This window comes from Eumetopias jubatus, unplaced genomic scaffold (genome assembly GCF_037043125.1).
Source record: "Eumetopias jubatus isolate StellerSeaLion01/CBP00866 unplaced genomic scaffold, mEumJub1_p1.0 scaffold_6, whole genome shotgun sequence".
NCBI lineage: Eukaryota > Metazoa > Chordata > Mammalia > Carnivora > Otariidae > Eumetopias > Eumetopias jubatus.
Window position 1 is genome coordinate 126524018 of NW_028274812.1, and position 16214 is coordinate 126540231.

At 43.3% G+C, this 16214-nt stretch overlaps 1 protein-coding gene across 2 annotated transcripts in view; it reads left to right on the top strand.

The window, feature by feature from the left end:
- Positions 1-8270, top strand: part of CDYL (chromodomain Y like) — a 171456-nt gene extending 163186 nt beyond the window's left edge. For both annotated transcript variants that reach the window (XM_028122876.2, XM_028122875.2), the window contains exons 6-7: positions 5600-5743; positions 6634-8270. In XM_028122876.2, coding sequence (XP_027978677.1) covers positions 5600-5743; positions 6634-6792 — 303 coding nt within the window. In that variant the 3' untranslated portion in view covers positions 6793-8270. The remainder of the gene's footprint in view (positions 1-5599; positions 5744-6633) is intronic.
- Positions 8271-16214: the final 7944 nt, after the last annotated feature.

A 16214-nucleotide genomic window follows, 5' to 3' on the forward strand; every position in this document is an offset into this window, starting at 1 on the left:
TCGCTCATCAGGACTCCCCCATGTGGCCGGCGGTGTGAGCTGAAGCAGGGCCCTCGTGCAGCAGTGGTGGGTGATGTGGGGGTCTGGGCCCCCCATGCGGCTCACCTGTGCCCTCTGCTGTCTGTGCCTGATCCCATCTGTGCACCTTACGTCTCACCTTACACCTAGCCGGCCTGATGGGACTCCACTCTTGGGGGACATTTCCGATGTGTGGTCATTTGGTGTCCCGTGGCTAGGTGTTCTGCCTCCGCCAGGGTTCAGTAAACACTCCAGAGTTGTTTTTAAGAGGCACATTCTTCCCTGCTGTGAACGGCGCGGCCTCGCTCCAGAACCCCAGGGGCCTGCATCATGGTCATCTCTCTGGCATGTGCCCCAAGCTCCTGGAGGCCTCTCATCCCGCCCGCTGCACAGTCAGGCCTGGCGGCTCTGACATTTCGGCTCCACTCAGCCTGGCCACCATCCCCTCCGTGCTTCTAGGAGCCATCCCAGTAGCCAGGTCACACCATCTCCTGGGGCACTTGCCAGGGAGTTCCATCTTGTATCTCAGGAGAGCTCCCAAATCAGCAAACTCCCCTGTCCGGCTTTGTGTTCTGGCTCCAAGTCAGGCACCCTTAAAATTCAGCTCCCTGTGTCTTCTTGCAGCTTCTTGGAGGGAGGAAGCAAGTTACAGGCCTAGGGGCCGGGAGAGGAGGTCAGCAGGACTTGAGGGAAGCGATGCCGTCTTGCGGAGAGAGACCTCTGCATTGTCTCCAGGCAAGACGGCAACACTTGTTCTTGATGGGGGACAGAGCGGTCTGAGGAGTCTGGGGTTCAACTTGGGGGTGTCCACCTGGAGTCCCTGTTCCAGGTTTAAGGGTCTCCTTCTTCCTCCCCTCCCCACCGAGCCCAACAGGTCCTCCCTAGTGGGTGACTCACCTTGTCAGACTAATAAGTGCTGGATCTGGATCTGTGCTTTCTCTGCCTTCTTGCTACCCAGGAGCCCCTCTGCTTGCATCAGTGGCAAAGAGCAGGTACTGTGCCCTCATGTGTGAGGGTTTTCACACTCGAACCACCGCCAGGGCCGGGCACTCTGGGTGCTCCACCAGCCCGTGAGGGGTGCTCTTTGCCAGCCAGCCAAGGGAGCGATCTTGCTCCCAAAGCCCTCTCATCACCACTTTCTCTCCCATTCCCACCCGTGACAAAAACCGGTAGTTTTTCTGGAAGCAGAGGCTGAGATGGATTTGGGCAAGCAGGGCACAGGGTCCACCTCTGTGGCAGGGCAGGGAAGAGGCAGGATTGGGCAGAGGGCATGGGTGAACCATGCACCACCCTGGCAGAACTCCTACCCTGGAGCCCACAGGCAGCCCCCGCTCTTCTGGGGGCTGCATGGCATCCAGAGCCTCATCTGCGGGTGTGGCCGTGCCGAGGAGCTCTCTCAGGAGGGCAGCAAGTGTTTCCTGGGCCGAGGCGTCCGGGCGGCACATCCATGTCCACCCCAGGGTGGTGCTTCACATTTCATGGATGAAGAGGTGGGCCCCGTCAGGGTCATTTGTCTTCTTTTCACTACACGGCACCCACCCAACAGTTATTACTACCTGGTTCTGGTGGTAGAGTCGTTGTCGGGAAAATTAAGTTCATTTTGAGTTATTATTGTAAAAGATTGTTTCCTAACAGCTACCGCCCGTTCTGGGAGTGAAGACTCCTTGTCGTGGGTAAAAGCCGCCTACATGCATCCTGAGTCATTACTCTAGGGGAGACTGAAAGAACTGCGTGATCCAAGGAGGTGTCTGATGTTGATGCAGATACACAGGAAGAGCAGATGGGGGGAAATCCTAAACCTGACATTTAAACACATTCTGGGCAAAGACATTCTGAAATTGAAGTCCTTGGGCCAACAGCTGCTAAGAGGTGGAATGCTTTGAGCCCATTGCATTCAGAACCATAAAGTGCGGGAAGCCGTGACGAAATGAATGGCTGCTTATCCGGCGGGTGCATTTTCCCTCACTGGACATGTCTTGAAAACACATCACATTTTGCTTCTCCTTGTGATCTCCGGTGCCACTCGTGATTCTCCTCTGGGGTGCTGGGTGCCCCCTCCCTGCGGTCACACGCTGCAGCATCTAGAGACTTGACGGTCACAGTGGAGGTGGAGCTGGGTGCTGCTCGGCGTCCCGCAAGTCACAGGACAGCCTCCTCAGTGCGGAGCCGTCCAGACCAGAATGTCGGTAGTGCCTGGCTGAGAAACCCTGCCCTGAAGCAAGAGCAGACAGTTTAAAATCAACTCAAAGTGCAGAGCATTTGACTAAAACCTGTCTGCAGAAAGTAAGTAAATGCTGCAGGGGTGAGGCATGCTGTGACAGTGCTCGTTGGAAGCGACCCCCCAGATGCAGAGTCCCCTTGGTGAGCTTCCGGCAGGCTGAGGCAAGGCTACAGCAGGCTGGGTTTTCCACCTAGGGTTTGTGCACAACTCTGCAAGAAGGCTAAGCCAGGAAGGATCCTGTTCCCAGGATAAAAGGAGCAAGCTGCCAAAGCCTCTTTGGAGCGAAGCTGTAGTCACAAGATGTGCAAGTTAGTGTCAGACGGTATCTTCTACAGTTTAGCCCTCCTTGTCCCCAGTAAACATTCAGGGCATGCCCAACGCTGCATGGTCATGGTCCCGTGGCTCCAGCGCTATGACAGATACCCGGCAGCGCCTCACTGAGGAGAACACGAAGCTGGTGAACACGGGCTCCCACTGAGAAAGCTGGCAGCTCTTGTTCCGGATGGTGCAATGCTGGAGAGCAGGCCAGTGAATGGCCGATGGCCTCACCCCGAGTTTACCAGAGAGGCGGCTGCTCTGGGGAGTTGGGAGCCTGACCCAAAGGAGTAAGTGGCAAAACCACTGCCTCCATGAGGTTCAAACTCCCCAACCCCGGGGCACCTGGGTGGCTCAGTTGGTTAAGCCTCTGCCTTCTGCTCAGGTCCTGATCCCGGGGTAAAGTCCCACATCGGGCTCCTTGCTCAGCAGGGAGCCTGCCTCTCCCTCCCCCACCCCCGCTTGTGCACGCACTCTCTCTTTCGCTCTTGCTCTCACTCTTGCTCTGTCGGACAGATCTTTAAAAAAAAAAAAAAAAGCTCCCCAACCCCTCCCACCCAAGCTGGTCAGGTTTCCTCACCACACCTCTTAATGTGGTCTTTTGGGCTGAAAAGAAAAAGGAACTCTACTTTCCTCTGGCATTTCTCACTTGTCTGGGTAGTTACACTATAACTTTTCTAAAAAACAGTTGGCCATCTTGGAACAAAATGGCAGCCAGTAAATTTCCAATGACTGTATCTTTGCCAATCTGTTTCTTGGGTAGAAGTTAGAAACCTCTCATGTTAAAACTACTGGAAATGGAGCATATGGGAACATGCTCATTCAAACTGAGTGTATTTAATCTTACTAATCTTATGGTATCATTTGCTGACTGTAATTTAAACCAACTCACCGCCTGTACTTACATGAGGCGTTTTAACAACCTTGAGTCAGTCCCACTTTCGTGCTCTTGGGTGAAGTCAGAAATGCCCTTTGTTGTCCTGCACGTCCAGCCATCAGGAATAGAGAAGACTAAGTAGGGAAAGACTCTCCAGGGACTATAGCCACGGAGTTAGCCCGGTTCCAAAAGGACGACATGGTGGCAGTGGCAGCTCACCGCCTGGCAGGAGACTGTTCTGATAGCCCAGTTGGCTAGCACAGGCATGTGGGAATCAAGGAAAGGGAAAGGGAGAAAGAGAACAGTGATAGGACTCTGCTCTACGTCTAGAGGGCAACGAGTAATACTCAGAGAAGTGACAGGGTGGGGGGACAGGCCCACAGAGGGGCTGGAGAGGGAACACGGGAAGGAGGCTTGCTCTCCCCCACGCCCCACTGGCTACTGGCACACGTTCGCATCCACACCCCGAGCTAAGGCCCTGTGGTTCAGGCTGGTCTTGAAAACATACTTTGCACTTCGCTTAAGTGATGTAGTTGTGGTGTGGTCTTCACTGTGTGTTGGGAGTGAGAGAAGCACAAACTAGGAACACCGTAGAGTGCTTCCCACCAAGTCCTTCTGTCAGCACTCCTCTCACGCTTTCTCATCGCATTTGGATCGGTCTTCTAAAGAGCTGTCTTAACAGCTAATAGTAAAGTGAAGTCAGGCTTCTAAACGCATTGCTTATTTTAGACCTTCTTTTCACTGAGAAGAGGATGTTCAGTACAGGGGTTTTCAAATAAAACATCTCCAAACTCTTCAAATATCTGTGACTTTGTCCAAGACTTGGCACAAATAACAGGTCCAAGCTGGCACCAAAATAAGTCATGAGTGTGAAGGACTTTAGTCCTTCTTGTGGGGACCCAGCTCTCCACCCTGTTTTCCATCCTCTGCCTGTGTTGAAAGGGTAGTGAGTCAGCCAAACATTTCCTTTGCCAGCTCTTTTTATTTGGGTGTCGTCCACGCTGTGCGTTCATGTGCAGCAAATGTCTCAATGCATTTACAGGAGGCTTTTCTTAACAATAGTTTGCCTCTTTACCTAGTTTACCTTGGGAGGAAGGTCACCTCCCAAGAGTATGCTTTACCTGAGTCGCAGTAGATTATGGTCAGGTTTTCATCGTGACCACGAGTCTTTGGGAAGCTTAGCAGTGCAAGATAAACTTGCAGGGAGAAAATTGTCACATCGGAACAGCACAAAGTTTCCTTGTCAGATAGATTTTCTCCCTATTTTGATATCTGTGAGCCTGTGATTTGAATGAGCTAAACTCCATGTACATCATGTTGAGACCTTAAGTGATACAGAATCCAAAACAAAGTCAATTTCGTATGTATACATACACATACACATACATATATCCTTTCTCTTTAACAAAAATAAGTGTTAATTTCCTCCATTGAGTCATTTGAAGTAACTATAGTCAGACCCTTCTAAGGAGACTACAGTAGTGGTCATTTTGGATGCGTTCAGGTCCTGAATAGTTGCTTACTTTAATGTCCAAGTGGTAAAATGTGGCCTTCCAAGATAGACTCGAGCAGAAACATTCACTGCCCTTAGAACATTGTCTGTGTATATTGAGAAGAAATCACCATTGGCCTCTCAGATACAGAAAATCTTGAGTAGTAGTTCTGTGACTGATTTCAATCCCTAGAACTACGCATTTTCTAGCTTTGCTTATGCCTCAGTTTCCCAGGATACTGTTTTGTGTATTGAGTGACTTCCCATGTGGGAACGGCTGCCACTGGGAAGGAGGAGGCAGCCGGAGAGGGACATGCCAGGAACTTCAAGCTCACCACAAGTAGACCTTCTCTAAGTGAGATTTCTTGGTTATGCCCACGTGATTCTGTATTACATCATAAAATAGGCCTTTTTTTTTTTTTTTTTAATTCCCTGTCAGTATGTTACTTCTCTCCGTAGTTGATTGTGCCTCGTTGGGTTGCTTCGCCATGCACAGGTTCCAGAATAGTGCACTTTAGCTGGAACCCTGGAGGAAGCACAGTGAGTCCCCAGAGGGGCCCGCACGTTCACACACCTGTCCTCAGTTTGAATTTTTTTAGATGAATTTTCAGGTTGAGTCTTTTCTGCCTGCCTCCCACTCACATCTCATACCAGTTTCAACTCTTCTTCCTTTCAGGCAAATGAAATGTTGCTGAGTGGACGGAAGCTGACAGCCCAGGAGGCGTGCGGCAAAGGCCTGGTCTCCCAGGTGTTTTGGCCTGGGACCTTCACCCAAGAAGTCATGGTTCGCATCAAGGAGCTTGCCTCCTGTAATCCAGTTGTAGGTGGAATTCATTCTCTTACATATGTTACCTTTTTTTCTCCCCCCTATGACCTTTCCTCCAGAGAGCTCACCCATGTAGCGGTGTTTCTGGAGTCCCCTGCCTCTCCTCCCTGCATGGCCGCCTGCATGTGAAATGCCACTGGAGCTAAAATTGGTTCCACTGCTCCAGATGGGCTCACCTTGTCCTCCTGGTTGCAGAGGCCTAAGAATGAAAGGAATGCATTTCAGAAATGTAGGAACTTCAGAATGTCCTATAAAACTGTCCACACACCATCTATATGGTTCTTTCCTGGTTCCAAAGCTCTTTCCCATAATCTTGTTCGCTTCCCCCCCACCCCCCACAGTGGATGTAAGCTTCTTTTTGATAAATGTGCTGGATAATATTCAGTCTGGTAACAGAATTGCATGTAGCAAATTAGAAGATGAAATGTTACTGAATATTAACTGACATGACTCCCAACTAGACTCCTCCTGACATAACAGCCCTCGTGATTAAGATTAAATTTTGGTTAGAAGATCCCCTCAGCAGGTGTCCATAGAGTTTTCAAGGAGCCTCCCAAGGGTCGACGCCCAGCACCAGGGCCTTGCTGGTCTGCAGCAGGAGCACGGGGCCCAGGCTGGTTGGTCTCGGTGGGGAGGGCCAGGGTGCAAGCAGCACAGCGCTCCTGAAACAGCTCAACAGCTGAGAAGTCGAGAATTTGCCCGCTACCTGGTGTGGATATACCACAGCCCTATCTCAGGCCTGATGTGTATCACGAAAAAAAATGGTAGCCTAATTTTAACAGGTAATTACTCAAGATGGATAACTGCCTCTGTAAATTTGGGGACAGATAGAGCCAGTACTTGCAGACGCACACCCTTGCTAACTCACTGCTCGTCCGGTCCAGGTGCTGGAAGAATCGAAAGCCCTTGTGCGCTGTAACATGAAGATGGAGCTGGAGCAAGCCAACGAGAGGGAGTGTGAAGTGCTGAAGAAGATCTGGGGCTCGGCGCAAGGGATGGACTCCATGCTGAAGTACCTGCAGAGGAAGATAGATGAGTTCTGATTGGCAGGTGCCTGCTGGTGACACTGGAATTCTAGAGCAGGACATCTGTCGCACCAGGTTGCCCTCCTCCATCCCCACAGCCTGAAACAAGTTCACTCTTAGCTCACGCTTGGAAGCAGGACTTGCGACGTCCAAGCTATTTATTATCAAGGAGTTTTTAAGTACTGTAACTTTAAAATAAATAACTACAAAGCTCCTTTGTCCGAACGTCATTATTTTATACTTAATATACACACAAGTATAAAAGTATAATGGTGAGCTCTAGACTGCTCTTCGAAGCTCTAATTTTTGTTATCTTTAGCTAGTACTGTATAAAAAAAGAAACGAAGTGTGTTTTGCTGGTTTTGGGTGGCAGAAAGGTCTGGAATAATGTTTTCCTGATTTTTTCCTTCTAGAACACAGAATCTAAAGAGGTATTAGCCAGCCTCCTCTCTCCTGCCCCAGTTAGAGATACAGAAAGGTCTGAGATGTGCCTCTGTCTCAAAAGGTACAGTACCTCAGAGATGAAATGTCCTGAATCAAAAGGAAAACTTACCTTGTAGGATAAGTATTTCTTATGAAAAACCGACTGACAAACATACCCGTAAAGTACACAGGATTCATGCTGGAAAATCCATTGATTCTTCCTTTGTAGTATGTCCAGTTCTTACCCAGTTAACATGAAGAAACCACTCTCTTCAGAAGAAAGCTTGTTTGCAGTATTAGTGAATCACTGAATAGCTTAAGTATGAATATCTAAGTTATAAGTTAGTCTTAGTGGAGTTTAAAGAGTTTTTCTGACCCTTTTGAAAAAATAACTACATAAGTGCTTCTTGTTGCTGGGTGAGAAATACTACTTTATATACAGTTTTGGTTTTCTATTTGCAGATATGATTGATGTATTACACCAAAAAAAATATTTTTATGTTTATAAAGTGTAATTTTTAGGTTCACTTAGAATATATTTTATTTAATAAGTTAAAATTCTTTTGGCACACTATTAAATGCAGAAACTCCTTTAAAAAAAAAAAAGAACTACCTTATATTCAATGTTTAATGTTCCTGGTCTCTGCTTTCATGTCTACGCACTATGCGAAGTACAGTGTGGTGTCCAAGAGTGCCCTGTGTAAATAGACATTCACATTCCTTTCAGGAGTGGGGACTGATTCCTGATTACAGACGCCTATTATTAGTTAGGCTTCTGAGCTTGCAATCATATTGAATGTATGAAGAATGAAATAAAATCAAAACCTTATTTTTGTACAGTTTGGAAGTTTATACTTAGAACCGACCACCTCCCAGCCATGTGGGGAGCTGTACAGTGTGTAAATCCGCCTTTACCTTGGATTGGTTGGTGCAGTATTTTTGCATCTGTGGGACCTACTTTTTCGTTCAGTAGTTTGAACTATATATAATAAACTGTACAATCTGTAAAGTTTTTATAGAATAAATATTCAGCTGTGAAAACTGGTTAAATAAAACTAATATTTCTTAACACATTTGAAATGTTCGTCTCATTCTTCACTCCTGAAGTTTCTCAGGGGACGTTTAATCTTTTTTGTGAGATAACGCCCGTGGGCATACAGCTTCTGTAGAATTTAGAGAGTAAGTAAGCCTGTGGGACTGTACCTGGAAAGGAGCTAGAATATGACAAGTATCGTCGTCCCAAGCCCCGTCTCCTGTACTCCCCCCAGGCTGCCATTTTTTTCTGAACTTTGTGTCTGTCTCCTCCTCGCTCCTCTGTCAGAGATGCATATTCCTACATCATTCCCTACTTCTGCCTGTTTCTGAACTGTACACTGTATCACGTGAAAGCTTCAGCGATTACTTTAGTATTAAGAGAGTTGGAACTTCTTTCTTCTTTGCCCAGACCTACAGGGGAGGTGTTTTCATTGCTGTTTCATAGATAGAGAACCTGAAGTATGAAATACTTCACATTGGGGTGGGATCTGGCTTCAGTCCAGGTCATTGTGGCACAGCCGGCATTCTGGCCACAGCCCTATACCATCTTGTTTCCTAGAATTTACAAAGAGGGAACTAATTCAGTTGGGTTCTCCTCAAATTAGGGATCCGACTACACCATCATGGATTTTGCCTTCCCTGGGCCATGTTGGCCACCTCCCCTCTTCTCTGAAGCAAAACTTTCATGTTCCAACTTCTGGCTCATGAATTGAGCCCAACTAGGAGGAAGAACTGACAACTTTAAATCCTGACGTCCGTGCCCAGTGTTGGTGACGGTGGCAGGAGATGCTGTCCTTCAGATTGGTGGAAATCTATATTGGTTCAGCTTCAGAGGAGAGTTTGACCGAATCCAGCAATTCCATGTATAAGGATTCATCATAAGGAATGAATTCTTGCAGGACATATGAGAATTAAGATTCATAGGCAATTAAATTCATCTCAGGGTTTTTCCTAACAGTGAAAAGCTGGAAATGGCATACACATTCATCAGTAGAGTTTGCGTATGCCACACCACACAGTGAATACACAGCTGTTAAAAAAGAATAAAGTATTGGGCGCCTGGGTGGCTCAGTTGGTTAAGCGACTGCCTTCGGCTCAGGTCATGATCCTGGAGTCCCGGGATCGAGTCCCGCATCGGGCTCCCTGCTCAGCAGGGAGTCTGCTTCTCCCGCTGACCCTCTTCCTTCTTGTGCTTTCTATCTCTCATTCTCTCTCTCTCTCAAATAAATAAATAAAATCTTTAAAAAAAAATTAAAAAAAGAATAAAGTATTATAAACCTTAGGTGAAAAAATCATGTTATAGAGCAACCTCTGTCAAAAATACCCATTATATGCTTAAAAGCTTAAAAGCTATGCACAAAAACCAGGCTCCCTTCTGCTTATGAGGTCCTCTCCCCCAGTGCTTCCCAGCTGCTGGGTTTAGATACTGCTCAGCCCTTGGCAAGTAGAGGTGAAAAGCCGGACAGAGACGGGCACTGCTGCCCACTTAGGCCTCTGAGTAGGGTCAACCCTTCTTGGTCTTCATTGCTCAGCTGTGCTAAGGGTGAAACAGCTAGCATGTCCCCTGCAGGATGTGCCAGGCACTGTTGCAAACACTTTTGGGTATTAGCTCATGGGTTTTTTTGAGGGAACTCCCATTTCCAAGGAATATTTATTAAGGTGCCATAAATACACAATCACTATAAAATGAGAGCTCCCAAATCTTTTGGTAGGCTGATTTAGTTCCTGGCAACTCTGATAAGACCAGTGAAGACAAGAAATCAGAAGAACACTGGACTTTGAAGATCTTTGAAGGAAATCATGCCCATTACGTAAGAGGAGAGAAGCCTGGAGAGCTCCTGGCCAGGCCGCTCCTACTCCTCGGCCTCATTGCTCGGTTGGGAGTGAAGGAGGGGTAGCCCAGGTCTCCGGGCAAAGCAGGAGCCCAGTGGGGCAGGGGCCAGCCTCCATGACCAACTCTCTCCCTTAGCCACACCACAGAGGCTTCAACCCACTCCTACATTACTTATTCACTTATACTAGTATGAACAAATGTTATTCTTTAAAGGAAGGAAATTGTGTACATTGCAGGAGAATTGGCACTTAACCAACCAAATACAAGCACATATCTTAGGAACAGCCTGGGGATATGGGGCTCTGTCAGCTGAGTCTGTCACTGCTCTCAGGAAGCTCAGTCTCATCTGCTTTCCCCAAATCCAACTAGCCCATCCGGTGGCCTCTCTGTTACTGACCTTTCTATCCTCCCATAACCAGCTTTGCCCAGTCCATGCCTTTCCTGCCCTAGAGTGCACTCTAGAGGCCTGCAGAACATGCCAGGGGGAGCCCTGGTCTTCACAGGAGTAGAGACTCGGGGCAGGTTAAAGTCCTCCAAGAGGCCTTAGCCCTGGAGTAAAGCCCAGAACTGCAGAGTGGGAGAGGATCTGTGACATGGCATGCATCTGTTCATACACAAGAAGACTGAAACTAGAGGTGTCAGGTGACCCTTTCGTCATTATACAGCCTGTGAGGACAGCCTAGAAGTGGCCTGGCATCCAGGAATAGCTAGTGTTCTTCACACTCCATTGCTGCCTGCCCACCTGCCTTCAGCGCCTTTACTGGCCAAAATCAGAATGAGATGAACACTGGCTACAGGTAGTGTAGAGTGGTGGTTCTCAAACTTTGTTGCACATTAGAATCACCTAGAAAGCTTTGAAAACTCTTAATGCCTTGACTGTACCTGAAAACAAATCACAATCCCTGGGCTGGGATCCATGCATCTGGGGTATTTGACCCAGGGAGCTTAACTTCTCTGTGCCTGGGAGTGGTAATGGTTAGGAATGTGGCCTGGAGAACTCAGTGCATTCTGGTATCTCATGGACCTGATTCTGTGGGTGGCAGTGGGGCAGAGTGGATGGTTTGAGGCTGCTTGGCAGCTTGGGATTTAGGGCTTTTTCCATTGGAGGCTGGCCCTACCTAGAGAGTTTTGATGGTTTACAAACTATTTCTGCATCTGGAGGGGCTGGACCAGTCCACAAAACCTTCAATACTAGCATCTAGAAATAAACATCCCCAATCTTTGGCAACAGAGGAAGGACTGACTATATCCCAGGAAACTCCTCTCTCTTCTCTAGAGAACATTCCTGACAGTATCTCTGAAGACACTCTGAAAATGGACTTGAACATTGGTTTAAAAGTTACTTTTTTGGTGAGGTGGAAACTTAAAAGCCAACTTTATGATCTTAGAGCCATATCATGTCCTTAGAAGACTAATAAGTTGTTTAATACAAACATTTTTAAAATTAAAAGCTAAGGTCTAATGAGTTTTGACATTAATTCCTATTTTCCTAATTTTACATTGTATTCTAAAACCGGGAGATGTATATCAATATCCATACAGACTATATATATAATCACCCATGTGAAACACCCTGGATAAAACAACTAGACATAAGATTACAAGGAAATAGAATACCTGAACAACGGTATAGACCATACAGGTAACTAGACTTATTGTGGGGATCATTTCTTAATGTATAAAAATACTGAATCACTATTATGTACAACTGAAATTAATAAGATATTGCATGTCAAGTGTACTTCAATTTAAAAATGTAGACCTAACACACACATCTATAGAACTCTTCACCCAGCAGCAGAATACATATTCTTCTCAAGGGCACATGGAATATTTTCCAGAATAGAACATAGGTTAGGCAATAAAACAAGTCTGAATGAATTTAACAGGATTCAAATCATAGAAAGTGTATCCTTCAACCACAGTGGAATGGAGTTAGATATCAACAAATTTAGGAAATAGAAAAATATGTGGACATTAAACCTCACATTCTTAAAAAAAAAACCTTCACAAGAGAAATTAGAAAAGATCCAGAGATGAATGAAATTGAAAACACAATGTAACAAAACATAATAAATTAATAACAAAACACCTATATTTAAAAAATAGAAAAGTAGACACCAAATCAATTACCTAACATTCTACCTTAAGAAACTAGAAAAAGAAGAGCAAACTAAACCCACAGCAAACAGAATGAAGGAAATAAAAATGATTAGAGCAGATATAAATGAAATGGAGAATATAAAAACAATAGAAAAAATCAAGGAAATTTCTTTGAAAAGCTTAATGAGACTAATCAAGGAAAAAAGAGAGACTACCCAAATTTCTAAAACCAGGAGTGAAAGAGGGACAGTACTACCAACCCTATAGAAATAAAAAGAATTATAAGGGAATTATGTGAACAGTTGTATGCCAACAAATTAGGTTAACTACATGAGGTGAATTAATTCCTAGAAAGATGAAAACTACTGAAACTGACTTAAGAAGACATAGAAAACCTGCATACACACCTATAACAACTAGAGATGGATTCAGTAATCAAAAAGCTTCCCACCAAGAAAAGCCCAGGACCAGGCTTCATTCATTAATTCTGTCAAATGCTTAAAAAGTAATCAATACCAATCCTTCACAAATCCTTGCAAAAAATAGAATAGGAAGGAACATTTTCTAACGTATTCTATGTGGTCAGTTCTAACACCAAAACTACACAAAGACATCGCAAGAAAACTATAGATCAATGTCCCTTATAGATGCAAAAATTCTCAAAATAATCTGGCACTGTATAAAAATGATACACCATGACCAAGTGAGTTCATGGTTGCAAGGTTGGTTCAACATAAAAATATATATATAAAGAATAAAATTATATGATCATCTTAGTAAATGCAGGAAAGCATTTTTAAAATCCAACAACCATCAAAATAAAAACAAACTAAACAGAAGGGAATTTTGTCAACCTGTTAAAGGCCATCTATAGAAACCCAGAGTTAACATCATACTTAATGATGCAATTGAAAGCTTTCACCCTAAGATCAGGAACAAGACAAAGATGTTTGCCTTTGCCACTTCTATTCAACACTGTACTGAAAGTTCTAGCCAGAACAATTAGACAAGAAAAAGAAATAAAAGACATCCAGGTGGTAGAGGAAGAAGTAAATCTATTTGCGTATAACATGATCTTATATGTAGAAAACACTAATCCACACACACACACACACAAAAAACTTTTAGAACTAATAAGTTCAGTAAGGTTGCAGGATATGAGATAAATATACAAAAATCAGTTGTATTTCTATACAGTAGCAATAAATCTGAAAATAAAATTAATTTCATTAACAATAGAATCAAAAACAATAAAATTCTTAAGAATAAATTAACCAAAGAAGTGCAAACTTGTGCACTGGAAACTACAAAACACTGCTGAAAGAAATTAAAGAAGACCTAAACAAATAGAAAAACATTCTTGGACTGGAACACTTACCTTGTTAAAATGGAAAAACTAAATTTATCTACAGATTCATTGATAACCCTGTAAAAAATTCCAACCTCCTTTTTTGCAGAAATGGACAAGCTAGTCCTAAAATTCATATAGAAATGCAAGGGACCCAGAATAGCTAATTCAATCTTGAAAGTGAAGACAAATTTGGAGGGCTCACACTTCCCAATTTCAAAACTTACTACAAAGCTACAGTAGTCAAGACAGTGTGGTACTGGCCTAAGGATACACATATAGATCAATGAAATAGAATTGAGAGTCCAGAAATAAACCCATACATCTATAAGCAATGATTTTCAATAAGGGTGCCAAGATCACACAGTGGGAAAAGAAAAGTCTTTTCAACAAATTATTCTGGGACAATTGGATACCCACATGCCAAAGAATCAAGTTGGACTCACCATATACAAAAATTAACTCAAAATGGATCAAAATTTAAATGTAGGACCTACAAGTATAAAACTTAGAAGAAAACATAGGTGTAACTTCATGATCTTGAATTAGGCAATAATTTTTTAGATATGACATTAAAAATGCAGACAACCAAAGAAAAACAAACTGAATTGTATTTTAAAATTTTTTAAACTTTTGTACTTCAAAGAACACTACCAAGAAAGTGAAAAAGCAACTCATAAAATGGAAAGAATTTGCAAATTATATGTGTGATAATTCTAGTGCCCAGGAACTATACAAAAAATCTTGCAACTCAACAATAAGAAGACAACCCAATTAAAAGAAAAGGATCTGAATAGACATTTCACCAAAGATACACAAATGGTCAATAAGTACATGAAAAGATGATATCATTAATCATTATAGAAATAAAAATCAAAACTATAATGAGATACCACTTTACAACACCAGGATGGCTGTAATGAAAAATAACAAATATCAAGGAAAATATGGAAAGATTGGACTCTTCCTACATTGCTAGTAGGAATGCAAATTGGTGCAACCACAATGCAAAACAGCTTGGCAGTTCCACAAAAAGTTAAACATAGAGTTACTATGTAATTCTGCAATTAAATATACTCCTAGTTACATACCCAAGAGAACTAAAAACAAGTTCTCGACCAAATACTGTACACAAATCTTCATAGCATCATTATTCATAATAGTCAAAAAGTGGAAACACCCCAAATGTTCATCAACTGGTGAATGAATAAACACAATCTGATATATCCAAATTATGAACTGTTATTTGGCAATAAAGAGGAAGGAAGTATTAATACATGCTACAATGGGATTGAACATTGAAAACATTATGCTAAGTGGAAGAAAGAAGCCAGGAAGAAAAGGCCACATATTGTATGATTCCATTTATATGAAATGTCCAGAATAAACAAATCCATAGAAACAGAAAGTAGATTAGTGGTTGCCAGGGAACTGGAAGTGGGGGAGGGAAGACAGAATGGGAAGTGACTGCTAACAAGTACACGGTTTTCTTTTGGGTTAATGAAAATGTTCTGGAATTAGTGGTGATGTTTGCACAACCTTGTGAATATACTAAAAACCATTGACTACCATACTTTAAAATGGTTAATTTTATGGTATTTTAATTGTATCTCAATTTTTTAAAAAGAGTATATATCCTCTAAACTAACATAGGGAGAAAATGGAAAAATACTTAATTGATCCAAAATAAGAAAGGAATGAAAAAGGATGAATAATAAACACAGTTAACATGGTGGATTTTGCTCAAAATATTAATAAAAAAGATTAAATGAAAATGGACTGAATGTATGAAAATATCTGGAAACACATATATGTTTACAAAAAAACATATCAAAAATTGAGAAGTTTGAATAAAGAGGTAGAAAATATATAATGTGCAAACATCAAACAACAACAACATCAACAAAACCCTGCCATCACCATATTATCAAAATACTACTAAAGCAAAAACCATGTTAGAAAAAAGTATTACTTTATAATGAGAGCAGACTGAGTTCTACTGAAAGTTAAACACCAAATTTGTGTGCCCTACTTAACTTATCCTCAAAATATATAAAACAAAAATTGACAGCTCTACTACAAAAAAAAAAGACAAGCACAAAACCATTATAGGAGATTTTGACACTACTCAGTAAATGATAGACTCTGACCCTCTTATATTTTCAGTGAGGATGTGGAATTTAACAAGCATGTACCTGATTTGGAGTTATTTTATCTTTGCAAGTTCCTGAGTGTGAATATGGTAGGCAGTTTCTAAATTGGCTCCCAATGATCCCAACTCCCAATACTGACACTCTTGTGTAATCTCCTCATCTTCTGTGTGGAATGGACCAAGTGCCTTGTTTTTAACAAATAGATTATGGCAAATGTGATGGGGTGTCACTTCTGAAATCTGGCTATGAAAGACTGTGACTTCTTCCATCTTGCACACACTTGTTCTCTTGCTGCCTCATCTTGTTTACTCTGGAGAGGCCAGCTGCCATGTTGTGAGGTGCTGTAAGGGGAGGCCCATGAGCCATGAAACTGAGGGCAATTTCCACCAACAGCCAGTGAGGAGCTGAGGCCCTCAGGCTAGCAACCCAAAGGGAATAAATCCTGCCAGCGCCCTCATGATTGAGCTTGGAAGAAGTCCTGCAACTAGTCCAGCTGTGAGAAGACTGAAGCTTGGCCAACATTTTTTTTTTAAGATTTTATTTT